Genomic DNA, 23631 nt, shown 5'->3' on the forward strand with positions numbered 1-23631 from the left:
ATTTACTCTCCGATTCAAAAATTATAATTAGCATCAAAGGAGACATCGTGCAAAACTAGAAATCCCTGCAAGCTACTGCCGTGATCTCAAGCTGACACTTTTGCTAAAAGGTATTGTGTCAATTTAAAACTTGCACAAGACCGTTCTCAGAATTGTCAATTGAAAGAAATTTTGCCAATTTATTGTTACATTTAGCTAAAATTAGAGTTAATCCAGAGATTCTTACCTTTGCCTCGATTTGTCAGTCTGGCCCAGAGCATCATGGCATTTGTAGTTCTTTCTGATAGCCACATTAGCAGCTAATTAGCATTTCATTTTTGGGGGGTAAATACAGGTGAATATATTGATAAAAGTCACCTTCTCCTAGAGAGATTTACACGGTTATCAAAACGACACACCAGGGTATGCCTACATGAAACACGGCCCTTATCTTAAGTGTTTCTAAAATCCCCTATGGGAAAAATGTATGGTGGAAAAACGATTGGAACCATTTCCCTGTTTGACTGCTAAGTTTTATGGGTATTATGACCCTAAACCCCCCTACAGGGTTGAGTAAATCAGCGCCTCACTAATCCTCATATCTGAGATCATCATACATACATCATACTTGTTACATCGTAATATGCGATGTACAGCAACATAGTTCATTTACTTTGCTGTTTGATTTGTTCGCTTGCTAATGACATTAGAACAGTAGGCCTCATTGATTTCGCGTTTACGTGCGTTGTGTTTGGCCCTTACTGCTATCCGTAGCAACACTTGCGGAAGAGGACAGGAGGGAAATGGCTACGAAGACAAACGATTTAGCAGTGGAGTTGAGCTCTACTTCTAAAGAAGAGGTAAGAAGTTTACACTCATATATCCACGAAAGATCATATATGAATACGGAAGTATTAGTTATTCTAAGTTGTGTTTTAGCCAGGCTAGCAAAGTTCTCTATCGCGCTTCTCAAATGCAAGAAGTGGCACACATGGAGGAGAACGCATTTGTAGCTAATCACTAGCCATGTAGCAAGGGGTTAGTTGCCGTTTCGCCTCGACGTAACTAGCTAGTTACTGGGTAGTTAGTTAGATTGCTAGATAGTCCGTTGGTCAGTAAAATGTTAATATTTTATTGTTGGGTAAAAATAAAATCGCTAGCAGCAGCTAATTAACGTTAGTTTCATATCGATGTTAGCTAACTTAGCTAGCTACGCCACATAAAAACATGATAACAGAAACATAGAACAATGGTGTACATTTCAGTCCAAACCTCTTGTTCAACGTGATCAGTGTTGAGTGTCAGTGTGTCGCCCGCTAATAGGGGTTTGTTAGCTAGCTATGTTTGTGTACACATTGATTGACAGAACATGGCATTGTCTAACGTTAGCTATCTGCAGACGGGTGTCTCCCTTATGTACAAATGTTCATAGTTAGATTCCCAGCAGCTTGGCAGTTTGTCATTGAATGTTAGAGGCAAAGTCTAATTTAATGACGCATTTCATTTATGCAGTGGAAAACATCTAGCAGCAAAGCGTAGCCGTGGGTTGTTGCTATTAGTTGCATTTTTCTTTCCTACCCAGCTCCCTATCCATCTCCATCAGGGACTGGTTCAACCCAGTGAGACTCGCCTCAGCAACACACGAGGGATGAGCTCAGACAGGCGTAGGCCTGCCAGCCCTGCTGATAGAGCACATTGCATTTGGATTGAAGCTGAGCTAGAGGCAGCATGGTTGGAAAGTGGCAACCTTTATGAAATGTTTGTGAAGGAAAAATGACCACTTCCTTTGATGTCTGGTGCATATAGCTGGTACATATAGGCTACTTGTTGTTTATGTGCCTCCATCTAATCAACAAACACCTATGACCTCATATCTAACAGCTGCAGGCATAATTTAGCTTCCTTCAGGTTTATTATAACCTGTGTTTATTTCAGTTTCCTTCCAGCAGTGGCAGCCAGAGCTCATTGGCCCAGTGGCCTACAACATGATCTCAGTAATGATATTAATTTGCCTGCTGTTTTGCATTTTAATGTCTCTGCTCAAGGAGGGGTTTGTTGTTCTGTGAGCAGCTTGCATTACCATTTGTTTCCAGGCCCTTTGCTTTCATAAAACAACATCAAGCTTCAGTTCAGATATCCATGTAGTCTAAACCAGCTGTGTCCTCTGTACGTCCTCCAGCATTCCAGGTCTAGTGGCATGGGTCAGCCCCGCAGGAGCCCATCAGAGGAAGGAGAGAGGGAAACCGATGTGGCACAGCAGAGGAGCAGCAGTGAGTGGAAATTACTTTTTCCTCAGATAAACAAAGGTTTTGTTACCTGAAGATAAATTGTAATCTATGTAATAGGCCTAGATAAACATCTAAAAAGCTACCTTTTGTTTTAAATGGTGTGATGAAATCTTATCACTTACAAAATAAACCCTCGACTGGTGGTATAAAATGAACAACTAGGCTATCAACGATCAGTTTCTGTTTAGAAGAACCCCTATATTTTTTGCGCCGGCCTTGTTGAACCTTGGATCATGCTATCTCCCATCTGTTGTTTATCTGATCAAACACTCCAGGTCTCCGTGGTTTCTCAACCTCATCACTGACAGACAGTTATAGCCTAGTTTTAGCCTCTCTTATTGTCCAGATAATGCTTTCAATCATCCCTTCTGTTAGGCTGTTGCAAATCTTTCCTCTGCTCAGAGAGAGGAGAGTGAGGGATGAGAGAGAGGGCAGAGCAGCACAAGCCGCCCTCAACCCAAGGGCATTTGAAAATTGTCAGAGCACCGAATGTGCTGTCAGCTGCTGATAGTCTCTTAACTAGTTCCTCTGTAACACCCAGGGGTTTTGTATTCCAAATGCCACCCTATTCACTATTCAGTGCACTAATTATGACCAGGGCTCATGGGCTCTGGGCAAAAGTAGGGTTAGAGAATAGGGTTAGAGCTGTTGCATTTCCCCCCACAGCAGTCCAGTAGGGAATTGTGCTATTTGTGTTCTTGCACAAAGGGAAAGAGGAACGTTCTTACTCTCTTTTGGTTGCAAATGGCTTCATCAATAAGTTCATCGATGACGTCGTCCCTACAGTGACCATACATACGTACTAGAGGTCGACCGATTAATCGGAATGGCCGATTAATTAGGGCCGATTTCAAGTTTTCGTGACAATCGGTAACCGCTATTTTTGAACACTGATTTGCCGAATTTATAATTATTTTTTACACCTTTATTTAACCAGGCAAGTCATTTAAGAACACATTCTTATTTTCAATGACGGCCTAGGAACGGTGGGTTAACTGCCTTGTTCAGTGGCAGAACGACATATTTTTTACTTTGTCAGCTCGGGGATTCGTTTTTGCAACCTTACTAGTCCAACGCTCTAACCACCTGCCTTACATTGCGCTCCACGAGGAGCTTGCGTGGCAGGCTGACTACCTGTTACGCGAGGGCAGCAAGAAGCCAAGGTAAGTTGCTAGCTAGCATTAAACTTATAAAAAACAATCAATCTTAACATAATCACTAGTTAACTACACATGGTTGATGATATTACTAGTTTATCAAGCGTGTCCTACGTTGCATATAATCGATGCGGTGCCTGTTAATTTCTCATTGAATCACAGCCTACTTCGACAAACGGGTGATGATTTAACAAGCGCATTTGCGAAAAAAGCCCTGTCGTTGCACCAATATACCTAACCATAAACAGCAATGTCTTTCTTTAAAATCAATACACAAGTATATATTTTTAAACCTGCATATTTAGTTAATATTGCCTGCTAACATTAATTTCTTATAACTAGGGAAATTGTGTCACTTCTCTTGCGTTCCGTGCAAGCAGTCAGGGTATATGCAGCAGTTTGGGCCGCCCGGCTCATTGCGGACTGTGTCCAGTCCGTTTATTCCTAACAAAGGCCGTTATTAATTTGCCAGAATTGTACATAATTATGACATACCATTGAAGGTTGTACAATGTAACAGCAATATTTAGACTTAGGGATGCCATCCGTTAGATAAAATACGGAACGGTTCCGTATTTCACTGAAAGAATAAACGTTTTGTTTTCGAAATTATAGTTTCTGGATTTGACCATTTTAATTACCAAATGCTCGTATTTCTGTGTGTTATTATGTTATAATTAAGTCTATGATTTGATAGAGCAGTCTGACTGAGCGATGGTAGGCACCAGCAGGCTTGTAAGCATTCATTCAAACAGCACTTTCGTGCGTTTGCCAGCAGCTCTGTTTATGACTTCAAGCCTATCAACTCCCAAGATTAGGCTGGTGTAACCGATGTGAAATGGCTAGCTAGTTAGCGGGGTGCGCGCTAATAGCATTTCAAATGTCACTCGCTCTGAGACTTGGAGTAGTTGTTCCCCTTGCTCTGCATGGGTAACGCTGCTTCGTGGGTGGCTGTTGTCGATGTGTTCCTGGTTCGAGCCCAGGTAGGAGCGAGGAGAGGGACGGAAGCTATACTGTTACACTGGCAATACTAAAGTGCCTATAAGAACATCCAATAGTCATAGGTATATGAAATACAAATACAAATAGTCCTATAATTCCTATAATAACTACAACCTAAAACTTCTTACCTGGGAATATTGAAGACTCATGTTAAAAGGAACCACCAGCTTTCATATGTTCTCATGTTCTGAGCAAGGAACTTAAACGTTAGCTTTTTTACATGGCACACACTGCACTTTTACTTTCTTCTCCAACACTGTTTTTTTTGCATTATTTAAACCAAATTGAACATGTTTCATTATTTATTTGAGACTAAACTGATTTTATTTATATATTATATTAAGTTAAAATAAGTGTTCATTCAGTGTTGTTGTAATTGTCATTGTGTAAGAATGTGTATATATAAATAAAATCGTTATCGGCTTTTTTTGGTCCTCCAATAATCGGTATCGGCGTTGAAAAATCATAATCGGTCGACCTCTAGTCCCCACCCCCCATTTTTACGCTGCTGCTACTCTGTTTATTATCCATGAATAGTCACTTTAACTCTACCTACATGTACGTATTACCTCAATTACCTCGACTAACTGGTGCCCCTCACATTGACTCTGGACCGGTACCCCATGTATATAGCCTCGCTACTGTTATTTTATTGTTGCTCTTTAATTATTATTATTTATTTTTTTACTTCAGTTTATTTAAGTAAATACTTTCTTAAGATAAAAAGTGTTAACTGCATTGTTGGTTAAGGGCTTGTAAGTAAGCATTTCACTAAGGTCTACACCTGTTGTATTCGGCTCATGTGACACAACATTTTATTCCTCAGTGTCAACATTGAACAATAGAATTGGTATTATGCAAATCACACAGTGCCAATTCTCAACAATGCATTGCAGAGTCGTCTCTATGTGTGTGTGTAACAGAGCCGAGTGCTGTGGTAGCATCTAGAAATTGATATTGCTGTCGGAGACCTTTTGGCTCACCTTTTAACTCTGATGGCAGTTGCCTGCAAGACACTCCGCACTGCTTTGTGATTCCAGCTATGAGATTAGTAGACCACTATTATTCTCAAGTGATTTTGTAATTGTCTCACTGTATGCATAGACAGTGCTTGAAGTAATTCTCACAATATTCAACTTTCATGTTTCATTGTTTCTTGAAAAGGTTTGCTGTAATAACTGCATGATGTGCTAAGTTAACGTTGTCAGAGTCTACTTAGAAATCAGCCAACGGGCATGAAGGAATGAGGTGAGGACTGGGCAGGAGATGAGTCACTGGTCCAACTAGGGATCTATCTCAGCAGGCCACTACAGTGCACTTCATCAATTATTTAATACAGCCTTCCTGTTCTTAAGCCTTCAGCACAGTCAGTTCTCTTATATAGAGCATTAACTGAATGTCAGTTGAAGTTCACTCTCGCTCCTTTTCATTCTTGTTTGCTTGTCGATTGCTTTTGGTCTGAATGTAGATTGTCTACATATTGTAAGACTCTCAAGACACATTTCCATATCCCACTTTGATTAACAACACATTCAACATGTTCAACAATAGGCAAGCATAATATAATAATACTCTTAGCAAAAATGTTTATTTTACAATCTGTAGAAACTATGAGAATAGAAAGGTTCAGAACTTTGGTGAAACAGCACAGTTGAAAGAAATATATGTAAAATATAAATCAAAACAGAGAGAGATCAGAGGTTGAGGGGAGCTGAAGGGTGGGACTAAAAATAACAAAAAACAAGCTCACTCGTGTTAAAATATACTGTGTCTGTAGATTGTATGTAGGTTTAGACATTTTTTTAAACGGCACACCTGAAAATATATGTAAAATCTTTACTGGATGGTGTTCAGAGATGGATGGGAGGGGTTGAGGGGAGCTGAAGGATGGGATTAAAAACAAACAATAGATAACTAATGTAAATAAGGCATCTGTTTTTATTTTGTATACATTTGCAAACATTTCTGAAAACCTCTTTTCGCTTTGTCATTATGGGGTTGTAGATTGTTGAAGATTTTAAAATATTTTAGAATAAGTTAGAAAATGTGGAAAAAGAGAAGGGGTCTGAATACTTTACGAATGCACTGTATGTCTTAGCTTCATTGTGCTTGCCTATTTCTTTTATTTAACGGGGTGGATCAGCTTTAACATTGCAAATAGATTGTGGCTTCCATCAATGTAATTGCCTGCATCATTTCCAATCCCCCATATATATATTTTCTTTATAAATATATTACTTTAAACATATTTTAAATATATTTTCCATTATCTTCCCCCAACTAACCCTCCCCTAATGGACAACGGCACTTAGGCTTCTACTCACAGCTTATACATACTATATACATTTAATGGACACATATTTTACATAAGTATTCAGACTCTTTGCTATGAGACTCAAAATGTATCTCTGGTGCATCCTGTTTCCATTGATCATACTTGAGATGTTTCTACAACTTGATAGGAGTCCACCTGTGGTAAATTCAATTGAATGGACATGATTTGGAAAGGCACACACCTGTCAATATAAGGTCCCATAGTTGACAATGTATGTCAGACCAAAAATCCAGCCATGGGATGGCCGTCCGGCCAAACTGAGCAATCAGGAGAAGGGCCCAGGGAGGTGACCAAGAACCCGATGGTCACTCTGACAGGGCTCCAGAGTTCCTCTGTGGAGATAGGGGAACCTTCCAGAAGGACAACCATCTCTGCAGCACTCAACCAATCAGGCCTTTATGGTAGAGTGGCCAGACAGAAGCCACTCCTCAGTAAAAGGCACCTAAAGGATTCTCAGAACCATTAGAAACAAGATTCTCTGGTTTGATAAAACCAAGATTGAACTCTTTGGCCTGAATGCCAACTGTCACTTCTGGAGGAAACCTGGCACCATCCCTACAGTGAAGCATGGTGGTGGCAGCATTATGCTGTCGCGATGTTTTTCAGCGGCAGGGACTGGGAGACTAGTCAGGATCGAGGGAAAGATGAACGGAGCAAAGTACAGAGAGATCCTTGATTAAAAACCTGTTCCAGACTGGGGTGAAAGTTCACCTTCCAACAGGACAATGATCCTAAACAACACAGCAGTGGCTTCAGGACAAATCTCAATGTCCTTGAGTGGCCCAGCCAGAGCCCGGACTTGAACCCGATCGAACATCTCTGGAGAGACCTGAAAATAGCTGTGCAGCGATGCTCCCCATCCAACCTGACAGAGCTAGAGAGGATCTGCAGAGAAGAATGGGAGAAAATCCACAAATACAGTTGTGTAAAGATTGTAGAGTCATAACCAAGAAGACTCGAGGCTGTTATCGCTGCCAACGGTGCTTCAGCAAAGTACTGAGTAAAGGGTCTGAATACTTATGTGATATTCCAGGTTTTTATTTGTAATTTGCAACAGTTTCTAAACCTGTTTTGCTTCGTCATTAGGGGCAAATTGTATGTAGATTGATGAAGGGGGAAAAAACAATTTAATACATTTTAGAATAAGGCTGTAATGTAATAAAATGTGTAAAAATGTTAGTGTCTGAGTACTTTCAGAATGCACTGTATGACTTTGTCTCTCATTTTGTACTTAGAGACAACATTCCACCTTGTCCTACAATATCACGTAGGACTGCGTAGTAAAAGCCACTTATTAACCAAACTGTTTTTTCTGCAGTGGAAGCTACAGAGGGGGCAGATAGCCCTGCAGCCAGTCCTGGACCCGAAGGTCCCAGAGCAGCCAGTCCCAGCTCAGAGGCCCCCATAGTTCTCGGCTGTCCTGGAGTGGCCAGTCCAGGAGTAGCCAGCTCCAGAGCCACCAGGGGTAGTAGGGCCCCATCCAGTGCCAGCCAGGAGGAAGATGAGTCCAGCGGCTCTGACGATGGGAGCAGTGATGAGGCAGTAGGCTGCAGGATGAAGAGCAGCGTGGCACAGATCATGGTGAGTGACTGACACAGCCACATTCGTGGCCCGTTTGCCAGACACAGTTTGGAAAGTAATCCTGCACCCCAAAAATACTTTCAGTTAGGGCTGGGCGTTATGGCCAAAATATTGTATCACTGTATAAAAAAACAACTTATGTTTTTGAAAATTAAACTTCTAAATTTGCTTTATGAGTAGTGTCTTACCCTGGTGTGGCAACACATACATTCTAAGTGGTTTCTTTCTCTATTCTGATTGTTATGCTTTCAACCCAAAATTATTTTAATACATTTCTGCATTTCCTGTGCTCATTTGAGATCATTTCCACACTGCCACTTTGTTAACCCATATCGTACAGCCCAATCTAGGCCTTATTTTTTGCCAAATGTTGCAATTGTGATTTGACTTGCGATTTAGAACCAACCACTTAAGTTAACTTTTGGAATCATGGAAATAGAATGATTATTCTAATTCTATAGTTAGAATATAACAGTGGGCACTTTGAATACAGTGTTTAACATGACAACGAATGAAAATGCCAGGCAGGAGTTATTGTGACGGGGTAGGAACCAAAGTGTTAAGTGTGTCCTAGGGGACCGTATAATCCGTATAAAATATGCTCCTTGAGTGACGGGGCAGGTTCTAGGTCTGTGTGGAACGCGAGAGAGATGACTGAAGTATCAAAGTAAACTATAAAAATGGATGTCACACATGGGGTCGGCATATCACATTTAACAAACCAGACATTCAAATACCATTATAGAAGTAAAAGTAAAAACCCAAAGTTAAACCCAAGTAAAAGCCAAAACCGGTCCGTGCGTCACTACCGGTGTATCGTGAAATATGGTATACTGCCCAGCCCTACTGTCAGTGGAGATTCTTTATTGACCATGCTTTTTAGTTGAGGACTAGGTTTCATCTGTGTCCAACTGTCCGAGAAACAAACCCTCCGAACTGATATTCGTACATACTATTAACGTTATGCGATTACAAAAGTTTGCGGCGGTGGTAATGTTGGTCGACATTGACCAGATGGGGGATTTTGACGTTTTGTGTTCCAGCGTGGTCCAGATGACCAGAGAGCGAACAGAGGCAGGAGCCCCACCCCAGATGACAGGTGAGTGACTATCTCTGAGCTATAGGTCATCCCTTACTCTCCAGGGCTTCCCTCCTGATTCCGGGAGTCCTTCAACTGCTATTTATGAAGAATGTTGGGAAAGTCTCTGTAATTTTGCAACCCTACAGCTGTTTCTCATTGTTCCAGGGATGGTGATCGCCGCAGTTCCTGCTCTAGGTCCCGCTCCAGAAGTCAGGAGAGGGACCGGCGCTACGGTGGAGGAGATTATGGCAGGTACGGGGAAAAAACACGGCACAGTCTGCCAGCTTCCACTTGAGGTTTCCTTCTGTGGAGGTATTTCCTTGCCACTTCTGCTTGTTCTTTGGGCCTACGTTACTGTAAAGCACTTAGTGATGAATGTGAAAGGGCTTTCTAAATATGATTGATCTGTATCATGTTTACAGCTAATTTAGGTTAGACCGCATTTAGACTAGTCCTAGCTCCTTTCTTAAAAAGATCACTACAGTATTGATATATTGACCTGCCCTTCCCTCAACCACAGGTCAAGGGAGGATGATCGTAACAGGGACCGATACTACGACCGCCAGTCGAGTCGTGACAGAGCGGCTGAGTTCAGGAGGAGAGGCCGGTCGCCCTCCCCAGCCAAGAAAGACCCTGCTGCAGAGGAACCACCAGTGAAGAAGAAGAAGGAGGAACTGGACCCTATCCTGACCAGGACTGGTGGAGCTTACATCCCCCCGGCCAAACTGCGCATGATGCAGGCCCAGATCACTGACAAGAGCAGGTGAGTTCAGCTGTTGTCTGAAAACATAGAAATAGAATTATTAGAATGGACATTCCCATTTAGATTGCTGTGGTCTGAGGGGCTTTGTCCATTCTATGGATTCTATATCTGCCTGTCATTACAGAACAAATACTCATGGATGGTGAAGTCAAACTCAAGACTACAATCAAAGAATGAAACATTATCATATTTCTAATATAAAAGAATGCTATAAATGAAGTTCTTCTAAGATGCTGTCTAGTAAGTTGATGGCAACACAATAGATAATCATTTTTGGTCTGGCGGGAGCTAGGTGTTGAAGCTAGAGGCTAAAATGAACAGCTGACTCTCTGAGAGCGGCGTGAATATCTATGTTTGTGTCCGAAATGGCACCCTAATCCCTACGTAGTGCTATATAGGGAATCCCTGCATTGTACTATATATGGACTTAGATGCTATTTCGGACATAGACTAACTGTAGCTCAAGGTGTTTTCACAGTCACCTTCCTGTCATTTCTTGGAATAGCATTTTGGTGCCTTGAGTCTGAGTACCCTGAGACGAGGTGTTGCGTCCCAAATAGCACTCAACTCCCTATGTAGTGCACTACTTTTCATCAGAGTGCCTTGGGCCCTGGTCAGAAGTAGTGCACTATATTGGGAATAGGGTGCTATTTGGGACGCAGCGATGCTGGCGAAGATAATGAAGTAGTGATTGGTTCAATGAGATCTTCTGGCGCAGAGCAATGAAGGAGTTAGCCTGGCCTGCTATCCTTCTTTCCTCACAGCCTTCAAGCATATACATACACACAGCACGTGCACAGACGCACGCACAGCACGCCCACAGACGCACATACATACACACAGGTACACTATGAGCCTACTCTAGGGTCCCTGAATAAAGCATCACCATCTATATATATATATATATATATATCACACACAGTTGAAGTCAGAAGTTTACTTACACTTCGGTTGGAGTCATTAAAACTCGTCTTTCAACCACTCCACAAATGTCTTGTTAACAAACTATGGTTTTGGCAAGTCGTTTAGGACATCTACTTTGTGCATGACACAAGTAATTTTTCCAACAATTGTTTACAGTTTATTTCACTTGTAATTCATTGTTTACAGTTTATTTCACTTATAATTCACTATCACAATACCAGTGGGTCAGAAGTTTACATACACTAAGTTGACTGCCTTTAAACAGCTTGGAAAATTCCAGAAAATGATGTCATCTCTTTAGAAGCTTCTGATTGACATGATTTGAGTCAATTGGAGGTCTACCTGTGGATGTATTTCAAGGTCAACCTTCAAACTCAGTTCCTCTTTGCTTGACATCATGGGAAAATCTAAAGAAACCAAGATCTCAGAAAAAACATTGTAGACCTCCACAAGTCTGGTTCATCCTTGGGAGCAATTACAAAACGCTTGAAGGTACCACGTTCATCTGTACAAGCAATAGTACACAAGTATAAACACCATGGGACCACGCAGCCGTCATACCGGTCAGGAAGGAGACGTGTTCTGTCTCCTAGAGATGAACGTACTTTGGTGCGAAAACTGCAAATCAATCCCAGAAAACAGCGAAGGACCTTGTGAAGATGCTGGAGGAAACAGGTACAAAAGTATCTATATCCACAGTAAAACAAGTCCTATATCGACATAACCTGAAAGGCCGCTCAGCAAGGAAGAAGCAACTGCTCCAAAACCGCCATAAAAAAGCCAGACTACGGTTTTCAACTGCACATGGGGACAAAGATCGTACTTTTTGGAGAAATGTCCTCTGGTCTGATGAAACAAGAATAGAACTGTTTGGCCATAATGACCACCATTATGTTTGGAGGTAAAAGGGGGAGGCTCGCTAGCATGAAGAACACCATCCCAAACGTGAAGCACGGGGGTGGCAGCATCATGTTGTGGGGGTGCATTGCTGCAGGAGGGACTGGTGCACGTCACAAAATAGATGGCATTATGAGGAAGAAAATGATGTGCATATATTGAAGCAACTTCTCAAGACATCAGTCAGGAAGTTAAAGCTTGGTTGCAAATGGGTCTTCCAAATGGACAATGACCCCAAGCATACTTCCAAAGTTGTGGCAAATGGCTTAAGGATTATAAAGTCAAGGTATTGGAGTGGCCATGGCAAAGCGCTGACCTCAATCCTATAGAAAAGTTGTGGGCAGAACTGAAAAAGTGTGTGTGAGCATGGAGGCCTACAAACCTGACTCAGTTACACCAACTATGTCAGGAGGAATGGGCCAAAATTCACCCAACTTATTGTGGGAAGCTTGTGGAAGGCTACCCGAAACGTTTGACCCAAGTTAACCAATTTTAATGCAATGCTACCAAATACTAATTGAGTGTATGTAAACTTCTGACCCACTGGGAATGTGATGAAAGAAATCAAAGCTGAAATAAGTCATTCTCGCTACTATTATTCTGACATTTCACATTCTTAAAATGAAGTGGTGATCCTAACTAACCTAAGACAGGGAATTCTTAAAGGATTAAATGTCAGTAATTGTGAAACTGTGTTTAAATGTATTTGGCTAAGGTGTATGTAAACTTCCGACTTCAACTGTATATATTTATTTATCGGTGGAACTGGGAAAAGCAGATATGTCTATTAACCAGGCTGAAATTGTTATGAATTAGATCATTATTTTTGCTGTAATCTTGTGTATGTACTGACAATTTAGGAAGTATTGCTTTGCAAAGGAATTAGAAATATGTTCTGCTTCGTGGAAAGTGTGTTGTAGAAATGCACTGTTAGCATGTACTGTTATTACTTGGTTGCACACATCCTTGCTGCAATCACCATTCTGAAATGAGCTGAGTCGACTCAGCATGCAGCTGTATGGCTGCGTTACAGTATAACCACTTTTTGACTGCTGATGTAAAAATGGCTTCATGAATACATTTGATTGATAAGGATGATTTTTCTCCTGTTTCCAGTCTGGCGTACCAGCGTATGAGCTGGGAGGCTCTGAAGAAGTCCATCAACGGTCTGATCAACAAGGTGAATGTGTCCAACATCGCCATGATCATTCAGGAACTGCTGCAGGAGAACATTGTTAGGGGCAGGTAATGACTCCAGCTTGATTTATCAATCAAATGTATTACTTTTTAGCTTTGAGACATGGATTATTTGGGTAAAGTAATTTTTAAGTGCAGATCACTAATGTGTGTATGTCTGTCTCATATCCATGTCTGTCGTTCCGTGTCTCTGTCTGCGCCGCCTGTGTGTGTCCGTGTCCATTCTCCAGAGGTCTCCTGGCCAGGTCCACCCTGCAGGCCCAGAGTGCTTCGGCCACCTTCACCCACGTCTATGCTGCTGTGGTAGCCATCATCAACTCCAAGTTCCCTCAGATAGGAGAGCTCATCCTCAAGAGACTCATCCTTAACTTCCGCAAGGGCTACCGGAGGAACGACAAGGTGACTAGCTGCCGCCTCGTTTAGTTTTGACATAACGATGTGATGGGAAGACACGGTGACTGCTTCAGCTACTTCAGTCACTCCTGCCTCATTTATACATATAACTTTGATACATATTATGGAGAAGTTCAGAGCTCAGCTGTTTAACTCTTTCTAATACATTTTGTATTCTTGTTTTTCAGGCACAATGTCTCACAGCATCAAAGTTTGTTGCTCACCTCGTCAATCAGAATGTGGCCCATGAGGTCTTGTGTCTGGAGATGTTGACTCTGCTCCTGGAGAGACCTACTGACGACAGCGTGGAGGTGTCCATCAGCTTCCTCAAGGAGTGTGGCCTCAAACTCACGGAGGTTTCTCGTATTTGAAGTATAATATTATAATTTTTTGGTACATTTAAGTATACTATTTTTTTTGCTTGGGGTTTTCGGCCCATGTACCATAACATTTGATTTGATTTAAACATTTTTCACATGTCAATAAAGCCCCTTTGAATTGAATTGAGAGAGAAGGGAAAAATAGAGAATGAGAGAGAGACATACAAACACACAGAGCAAGAGCGGGAGAGAGAGGAGCGAGAGAGACATATAGACAAAGAGAGAGAGAGGAGAGGAGCGATAGAGAGACCTTGATCACAGATTTGCACACAATATCCTCTGTCTCTAACTTTAGGGGATGTTCCAAACATCTGCTCTCTGAAACTATTGTTCTTGAGATGATTATCCCAGTAATAACTGTATTTTTCTCTTCTCATTTGTGTCACAATGGGTTTGGAGTATCACGATTAATATATAGAGAGGGGGAATGAAAAGGAGGGAAACTGAATGGGAAGGGAGGCCTCTCTCTCTCTCTCTCTCTCTCTCTCTCTCTCTTTGTTGTCTTTTGAGCATCTAGGGATATTACTTCCAGTTTGCTGTGTTAGCCCGGGGCAGAGATAGAGGATTACAGAACATAAAAAGGGACCGTCTCAAATGGCACCCCATTCCCTTTATATTGCAGTACTTTAGAATAGGGCCCATAAGGTTCTATACAAATGCAGTGCACTATATAGGGACTAGAGTGGCATTTGGGACGAGTGGCATTTGGGACGCAAACAAAGACAGCAGTTGATGTTATGTTTCATTGCTGCATCCGTTTTGATTGTTTTGCCCTCTTTTTGAGTCCAGGGTGTTTCTATGCAGGCTCAATTAGGATACAGTGTTGTATTTTATATTGTGGTTTTACTATAAAAGATGGTTGGAACAATGGAAAGCAGGGATGGATGGATACAGTGCTAGCTGGGAGAACAATGATTTTCACTGTTTCCTGTTAGTTTTTCTATATAATTCATCTTCAGAAGTGATGATTTTAGTTTTGTTCATCTTCAAAAGAGATGATTATTGTTACCTGTCTGTCTTACACTTTGAGGAACTGTAGTTTCGCAATCTCTCTCAAGCCAGTTTATCATATTCTTACATTTATATGTAGATCAGTACTCCCTGTGCTTCAAGCGTCAAGTACTACTGAAGGAATCCCTCTCTCCATCTTCTCCTCCTTCTAATCTCTTCCTCCAGTCCCCTCTTCATTCCTCTCTTCACAGCTATCATCCTCACGCTGGTCTCTTTGTACTTTTATAGGACATCTTGTCTTTATTGTTGATGCCTGCAATTCTCCACCTCTCCTTCACACAGGTTGTGTCCTGTACAGCACCCTATATAGTGCATTACTTTTGACCAGGGTAGTGCACTATATAGGGAACAGGGGGCCATTTGGGATGCAAACACAGTCAGCTGGATGGTTGGCAGTGAATTACTGAGTAGGCAGTCTGTCGTGAGAAAAATGCTTATAGGCACAGAGGAGAATTATGTTACTATCCAATCAACTGAGCCAGTGTAGCGAGGGCCCCTGCGCAGCTTTATAACTACTCTCATGCTATTTCACACATTCTGCCATGAGGCTGAGAGAAAATGTTGCTGTTATTCTACACATTTTGCCATGAGGCTGAGATACATTTTATGGCTGTTCATGGCTTATGACGTGTTCATACACTATCTGGGGGGCCTTGCGGGGGCTTCGGGTTGGTCTATAAAGAGTATATGACATGTACTAGGGGGCAGGTAGCCTAGTGGATAAGACTGTTGGGTCAGCAAATGACAGGATGCTGGTTCAAATCCCAGAGCCAACTAGGTAAAACAAATGATAATGATATATTATGGTTTGTACACTTGTTCTTTACTCTGTAGGTATATGACATATATTGATATATGTATTCATGGAAATAAAATTTTATTTTTCATATACACTTTCTTCACTCTGTAGGATCTGGTGGGTATATCAAAATCTCGGCTGCTGTTTACATACACTTAGGTTGGAGTCATTAAAACTCGTTTTTCAACCACTCCACAAATTTCTTGTTAACAAACTACAGTGTTGGCAAGTCGGTTAGGACATCTACTGTGTGCATGCCACAAGTAATTTTTCCAACAATTGTTTACAGACAGATTATTTCACTGTATCACAATTCCAGTGGGTCAGACGTTTACATACACTAAGTTGACTGTGCCTTTAAACAGCTTGGAAAATTCTAGAAAATTATGTCATGGCTTTAGAAGCTTCTGTTAGGCTAATTGACATAATTTGAGTCAATTGGAGGTGTACCTGTGGATGTATTTCAGTGCCTTCCTTCAAACTCAGTGCCTCTTTGCTTGACATCAAGGGAAAATGAAAAGAAATCAGGCAAGACCTCAGAAAAAAATTGTAGACCTCCACAAGTCTGGTTCATCCTTGGGAGCAATTTCCAAACGCCTGAAGGTACCACGTTCGTCTGTACAAACAATAGTACGCAATGGGACCACGCAGCCGTCATACCGCTCAGGAAGGAGATGCGTTCTGTCTCCTAGAGATGAACGTACTTTGGTGTGAAAAGTGCAAATCAATCCCAGAACAACAGTAAAGGACCTTGTGAAGGTACAAAAGTATCTATATCCACAGTAAAACAAGTTCTATATCAACATAACCTGAAAGGCCGCTCAACAAGGAAGAAGCCACTGCTCCAAAACCACCATAAAAAAGCCAGACTACGGTTTGCAACTGCACATGGGGACAAAGATTGTACTTTTTGGAAAAATGTCCTCTGATCTGATGAAACTAAAATAGAACTGTTTGGCCATAACGACCATCGTTTTGTTTGGAGGAAAAAGGGGGAGGCTTGCAAGCAGAGGAACACCATCCCAACCTTGACGCACGGGGGTGGCAGCATCATGTCGTGGGGGTGCTTTGCTGCAGGAGGGACTGGTGCACTTCACAAAATAGATGGCATCATGAGGTAGGGAAATGATGTGGATATATTGAAGCAACATCTCAAGACATCAGTCAGGAAGTTAAAGCTTGGTCGCAAATGGGTCTTCCAAATGGACAATGACCCCAAGCATACTTCCAAAGTTGTGGCAAAATGGCTTAAGGACAACAGAGTCAAGGTATTGGAGTGGCCATCACAAAGCCCTGACCTCAATCCTATAGAACATTTGTGGGCAGAACTGAAAAAGCGTGTGCGAGCAAGGAGGCCTACAAACCTGACTCAGTTACACCAGCTCTGTCAGGAGGAGTGGGCCAAAATTCACCCAAATTATTGTGGAAAGCTTGTGGAAGGCTACCCGAAATGTTTGACCAAAGTTAAACATTTTAAAGGCAATGCTACCAAATACTAATTGAGTGTATGTAAGCTTCTGACCCACTGGGAATGTGATGAAAGAAATAAAAGCTGAAAAAAATAATAATCTTTATTATTTTGACATTTCACATTCTTAAAATAAATTGGTGATCCTAACTGACCTAAAACAGGACATTTTAACTCGGATTAAATGTCAGGAATTGTGAAAAACTGAGTTTAAACGTATTTGGCTAAGGTGTATGTAAACTTCCGACTTCAACTGTATCTACCCCAGATATATTTCCGTTTAATCTAAGCAGCCATTTGTTCCAGTAAGGTTGGAGTTGACCTTGGATCCTGATAAATACCTGATTGATGGTGCCCCTGTGGTGCTGGCTGGTTATAGTATGATAAAGGGATGAAAGGGATGAAGAGCTGAGGGTTGGACAGTGTTCCCTGAGGGTTGGACAGTGTTCCCAAACTGGCATCCTATTCCCTATATAGTGCACTACTTTTGACCAGCGCCATTAGGGACACAATGTGTGATCACAACCTGTGGTGAAAATCAATGAATTCTGAATGCTCCACTCACCCATTATATTACAGCCTTCAATAAACATCCAATTTAGAGGGACAGAGAGAACTGCTTCATATTGTTTCAGGTACTCTTTATCATTTACATGCTAATTGACACCCCGGGGTGCAGTGCATGAGAATAGATGATTTGTTTTATTGACAGCAGCATGAGTGATGACACTCTCCTTTCAATCTCACTCCACTATTAAGGATATCCCCAACTGACAACCCCATCCTCTGGTGGCCATTGCCAGTGTGATGTGGTGTGTGTTAATTGGTTCCTCTTACTTACTGCGATATAGTGTATATCCCAAATGGTACCCTATTCCCTACATAGTGCACTACTTTGACCAGGGCCCATAGGGGATATGTAGGGAATAGGGTGCCATTTTGGACGTATACTCCCAGTCAGCTCCCTCAGCTCCGGGGCAGCTGTAGATTTTAATGTGGCTGTTGGAGTGACATAAAAAACGGCTTAAGAAACATTATAATTTAGCAGCCAAGGTTTTGAAAGGTGGCTGCCACAGAGCTATCTGGGGAAAGCGACATGAGAGAGGGCAGAGAATGATGGTGTGTATGTGTGGTTGTCTCCTGCTCCTACAGCTTTCAGCACATGATTGAGCCAACGGACCTAAATGCACTCTAAAAATACAAGCTGATGAAAAATATGACAGCTCCGGGAGACGGCAGGGGGTTTCTCAGATTGCACTCTGACAACTCCTGTCCTTTCTTGGCCCTCTGTGGCTGGGGGTGACCTGGATCTTGCTCTCTTGGAGGACCTGGGGAGGGAGAGAGATTTGGAAATATTTAGTGCATTTAAAAGTAAATGTAATGTATTTGTAATAAATATATTTTTAAATTAAAATGTTAAAAAATGGCAAAATTAAATATTTTGTCGAAATGCATTTTCATTGTACTTGACACATACCAAAAGCACTAAAATGCAATTAAATGACCACACTTTTTTTTTTACAAACATGATACATTATCGGCCATGTAGTGAAAAAATAAACAAACGATCTCGGGCACTATATTTCTATTTTTAAGAGGCACTTACTATAGTCATATTTTTTGTTACCTCTTGAGATGGGAAAACATGTTTTTTATTAAGTTGAATATGTGCTCTTTATGACAGAAAGTTAAAGCTGCAATATGTAACTTTTTGGGCAACCCAACCAAATGCAGATAGAAAAATGTGTTATCGTTCTGGCATTCTCATTGAAAGTAAGTTTCAGAAGCTGTATATCTGTTCTGTGTGCGCTATTTCTATGCTTCCTGTGATGATATTTTCATTTTTGCGTCTTTTACTTTCAGTTTTGTACACCAGCTTCAAACAGCTGAAAATACAATATTTTTAGTTATTGAAAATATATTTCACAGCAGTTTAGATAGTACAATGATTTTCTACACTATACATACCTTGCTTGTTTTGTCAAAAACTGAAATAAGGCAAACAATTAGAATTTTAGCAAGCAGGAAATGGCAGAGCAATTTCTGCATATTAGACCTTTAAAATTAGGTGATTAGGTGTTTTTTACTCATCATCACAATTAAAAATCTATCACTGCCAAAGTTTTGGCTTGGAGGCCCAAAAAATTATCTCCATTAATCATGTAAAGAGCAATTTAAGAAGCCAAATTAGGAACCACTTTGGCAACCCTGTAGATTACATGTCATAGCCATGCATTTCTGGAATATTGTCATGCATTGCATGCATTTGAGCAAATATGCATATTAATCTACATGTCCCTCTCTCTGTCTGTCCATCTCTCTGTCTGTCCATCTCTCTGTCTGTCCATCTCTCTGTCTGTCCCTCTGTCTGGTGCTTAGATACAGTGCCTTTTCTGAAAATATTCAGACCCCTTGACTTTTTCCACATTTTGTTACATTACAGCCTTATTCTAAAATTGATCAAATTGTTTTTCAATGCACAATACCCCATAATGACAAAGCAAAAACAGTGTTTTAGGTATTTTTGCTAATTTATAAAAAATGTAAAACTCAAGACATTGTTGAAGCACCTTTGGCAGTGATTACAGCCTCGAGTCTTCTTGGGTATGATGCTACAAGCTTGGGATAACTCCAGACGTGATGCTTGGCATTCAGGCCAAAGAGTTGAATCTTGGTTTATCAGGCCAGAGAATCTTGTTTCTCATGGTCTGAGAGTCTTTAGGTGTCTTTTGGCAAACTCCAAGCAGGCTGTCATGTGCCTTTTGCTGAGGAGTGGCTTCCGTCTGGCCACTCTACCATAAAGGCCTGATTGGTGGAGTGCTCCAGAGATGGTTGTCCTTCTGGAAGGTTCTCGCATCTCCACAGAGGAACTCTAGAGCTCTGTCAGAGTGACCACCGGGTTCTTGGTCACCTCCCTGACCAAGGCCCTTCTACCCAGATTGCTCAGTTTTGCCGGATCGGCCATCTCTAGGAAGAGTCTTGGTGGTTCCAAACTTCTTCCATTTAAGAATGATGGAGGCCACTGTGTTCTTGGGGACCTTCAATGCTGCAGAAATGTTTTGGTACTCTTCCCCAGATCTGTGCCTCGACACAATCCTGTCTCAGAGCTCCAAGGACAATTCCTTCAACCTCATGGCTCGGTTTTTGCTCTGACATGCACTGTCAACTGTGGGACCAGAGGGAGAAGAGGGAGAGAGAGAGAGAGAGAGAGAGAGAGAGAGAGAGAGAGAGAGAGCGAGAGAGAGACAGAAAGAGAGAAAGAGAGCGAAAGAGAGACAGAGAGAAAGAGAGACAGAGAGAAAGAGAGAAAGAGACAGAGAGAACGAGACAGAGAGACAGAGACATGGAGAGAGACAGAGACATGGAGAGAGACAGAGAGAGACAGAGAGAGAGAGAGAGACAGAGAGAGAGAGACAGAGTCAGAGAGCGAGACCGAGAGAGAGATACTTTTGACTTTGTCTTTCTTTAATGATACATCCTCCTTTCATTAAAACCTCACCACCACCCCCTAACCCCCATTTAAAAAACAAATATCCCCTGTACTGCAAACTCACCTTGCCCTCTACCCCACGATACAAAACAACACCACCCATCACAGTAACCAAAACCTCACCACTTCTACAACCATATATCCAACCCATCTTCCCCAGCTGTACAGACACCCCCCTCCGCCCCCGACACACCATATCTACTGAAACATCTCCACACTTTTTATCCTTTTATAGAACTCAAATTCCATTCTAAGTTGCGCAGAGACCATCCCATTAAATAATAATACAGTGTCTGTTATTTGACCCTGTTCCTCCTTCTTAGCCAAACAGAGAACTCAATAACACACATTTGGCCTTTTTCTTATTCGAATACCTGTAGCCCATTATAAATATTCAGACAGAAAACTCCACCCCAAACCTCTCACACAGACATTCCAACGGAGACATTAATTGCATTAACCTGGCACACATAGAAAACACATGATGCACAGTTTCAGTCATGACACAGAAAGGATACCCCTGTCCGACTCCCGGGTCGACCCGTGCCAACCAGCTGTTAGTGCCCAGGGCTCCCTGCAGAGCCCTCTACAGGGTAGAGCCAACTCCATCTAAAACCAACCATACTCTCTGCCCCACATACCCTCTGCCACTGATGTGCCTTCACTCCTGTCAGGCTCCTAATGTTCCTCACCTTAATGCAGAGGTTGTAGAGGGCTTTACCTCCCAACCCCTCAAACTCACCCAGGCTCAGAGTGTTAAAATCAAACAAGTCCTCCAGACTCCCTTGCCAGTCCTCAGTCTCTGCCGTCTTCTGCACTAGCGGAAACATTGGTGGCCCCTCCCCCCTTTGCCGCTCAACCACCCCCCTTACCGGCTCAGTGCCTCCTGAACCTCCCCCAGGAATCTCTCCAGCAGCCTATGTTGTTGTGCCAGGACTTCCGGGGTTTTCCACCCCTCCTCCCCCCGCAGCCGCAAGTCACCCAGCCTGCTGTCATCAGTCGCCTCTGCAGGATGGCAGATTGAACCGATCTCAAAAGGATGGCTGGGTTGTGGAAGATAGGCTCCTCCACACCCACAGCCTAGGTTCGACACCCCCTTCCCGTGTGGTCCTTAGCATCTCAAAGTAAAAATCAGAGAGACCTTCTCTACTCAGCCTCTCCAGCGTCATGAGGAACAGCTGCCGGTCCAACCCTAATCCGCCAGCACTCCTCAGCAGGGGGGGGGGGGGGGGTTGAGGACAGGCAGTTTAAGCCATAGGGAGGATGCCGCCAGATTGTTGATTATCAGCACCCTCCCTCTATATGACACTTGGGACAGGAGCCACCTCCACCTGGCCAGTCTTGCCATCCCTACCTGTGACGCCCCTCCCAGTTCTTCCTGACCCACCTCTCTGAGCCCAGGTACACCCCCAAAATGTTAAGCCCTTTACAACCCCACTGCAAACCCCCTTGTAGCAGAGAGGAGGGCCCTATTCCTCCATGCCCCACATAACAGAGCTTTTCTATTGCCCCAGTTCACCTTAGCTGACAAGCTTCCTGACCATCACAGAAACGTAATCTGCATACGCCAACACTGCTATACCTGTCAACATACCCATGCCTGTCCAGCACACTCCTTGCAGTCTCCTGCGTAGCAGGCTCGAAAAAAGTCTCAATGTCTAGTGTATATAACTGCCCCAATAGAGAGCATCCTTGCCTGATTCCCCGCCTAAACCCAGACTGGCCTACTGAGCCCCCCTCCCACCTTGTCCATGCATGATGCCCCATCATACAACATCTTCACACAGGCCAAAAACCAAACACAGACATCAGATTAAACAGATACTCATGGTCCACTCTATGAAAAGCCTTCTCTTGGTCTAAAGACACTAATCCAAAGTTCACATTAGAAACTCTCAACAAGTCCAACATGTTCCTGATTATGAATAAGTTGTCTTTGATTCAGCGTCCCAGTACACAATATGCCTGGTCCTTGTGTACAATAGAGTCCAGATGGGACTTGAGTCTGTTAGCGAGGAGATTGGCAAATATCTTAAAAGTCCGCAGAGAGCAATGCCACAGGCCTCCAATTCTTAAGTCCCCTTTCTTGGGTAGGAGAGTTAGAGCCGCCCGATGACAGCGGCAACTCTCCTACTCCGACGCACTCATGCAACACGCAAAAGAAGTCCAGTCCAATTTTTCACCAGAATTTTTTATAAAACTCCACTGGGAGTCCATCGACTCCCTGTGCATGGCCGGGGAACATCTGGGTTACGACCTCTGCCAGTTCGTGGGACAACAGGGGAATGTCCATTTCATCCCTCTGTGCAAGAGAGAGCTTAGGGAGTTCTGCAAACAAAACCTGAGCACACATAGGATCGCACAGTTCTGCCCTATACAACTCATTATAAAACTCCACAGTCTGCTCCCGCATCTCCCGCACCACAGAGGTCACCTGCCCATCCAACAGCCATAGACAATGCATACCCTTGGCACCTCTCTGTCTTTCAAAATTAAAGAAGAAGGAGCTGGGAGCATCCATCTCCTTGAGCATGGAGAACCTAGCTCTTACAAGTGCTCCCTTTGCTTTAACCTGGAAAAAAACTGCCCAGGTCCCTACGTAATTCAGCTAAATTAGCCTGGAGGCCTACGTTGCCTTGCCCCACCATCTCTACCTCCATCTCACTAATACAATGCTCTAGTTCCCCCAATACTCTCCTACCCTCTGAAAATGAGAGAGCTGTATACTCTTGACAGAAAGCAGAATTAGGAATTTTCCCATACACCACCATCTATAGCATGACTAGGCCCAGCCTCTGCTGTCTGCGTCTCATGGACCCCTGCACATTGACCTCGATTTCCCTCACTGGCGCTTGTACCCTCACCTTGTCTACGACCTTTTTGTGG

The 23631-nt window shown here is 42.6% G+C and overlaps 1 protein-coding gene across 1 annotated transcript; it reads left to right on the forward strand.

The window, feature by feature from the left end:
- Positions 1-688: 688 nt before the first annotated feature.
- LOC139546612 (pre-mRNA-splicing factor CWC22 homolog) lies at positions 689-14107 on the forward strand. Its single transcript, XM_071355194.1, has 9 exons — positions 689-839; positions 2159-2249; positions 8080-8342; positions 9386-9441; positions 9589-9675; positions 9944-10186; positions 13124-13252; positions 13435-13603; positions 13786-14107. The coding sequence occupies exons 1-9, from the start codon at positions 783-785 to the stop codon at positions 13966-13968; spliced, it is 1278 nt and encodes a 425-aa protein (XP_071211295.1). The 5' UTR covers positions 689-782; the 3' UTR covers positions 13969-14107.
- Positions 14108-23631: the final 9524 nt, after the last annotated feature.

This window comes from Salvelinus alpinus, chromosome 20 (genome assembly GCF_045679555.1).
Source record: "Salvelinus alpinus chromosome 20, SLU_Salpinus.1, whole genome shotgun sequence".
Lineage (NCBI taxonomy): Eukaryota > Metazoa > Chordata > Actinopteri > Salmoniformes > Salmonidae > Salvelinus > Salvelinus alpinus.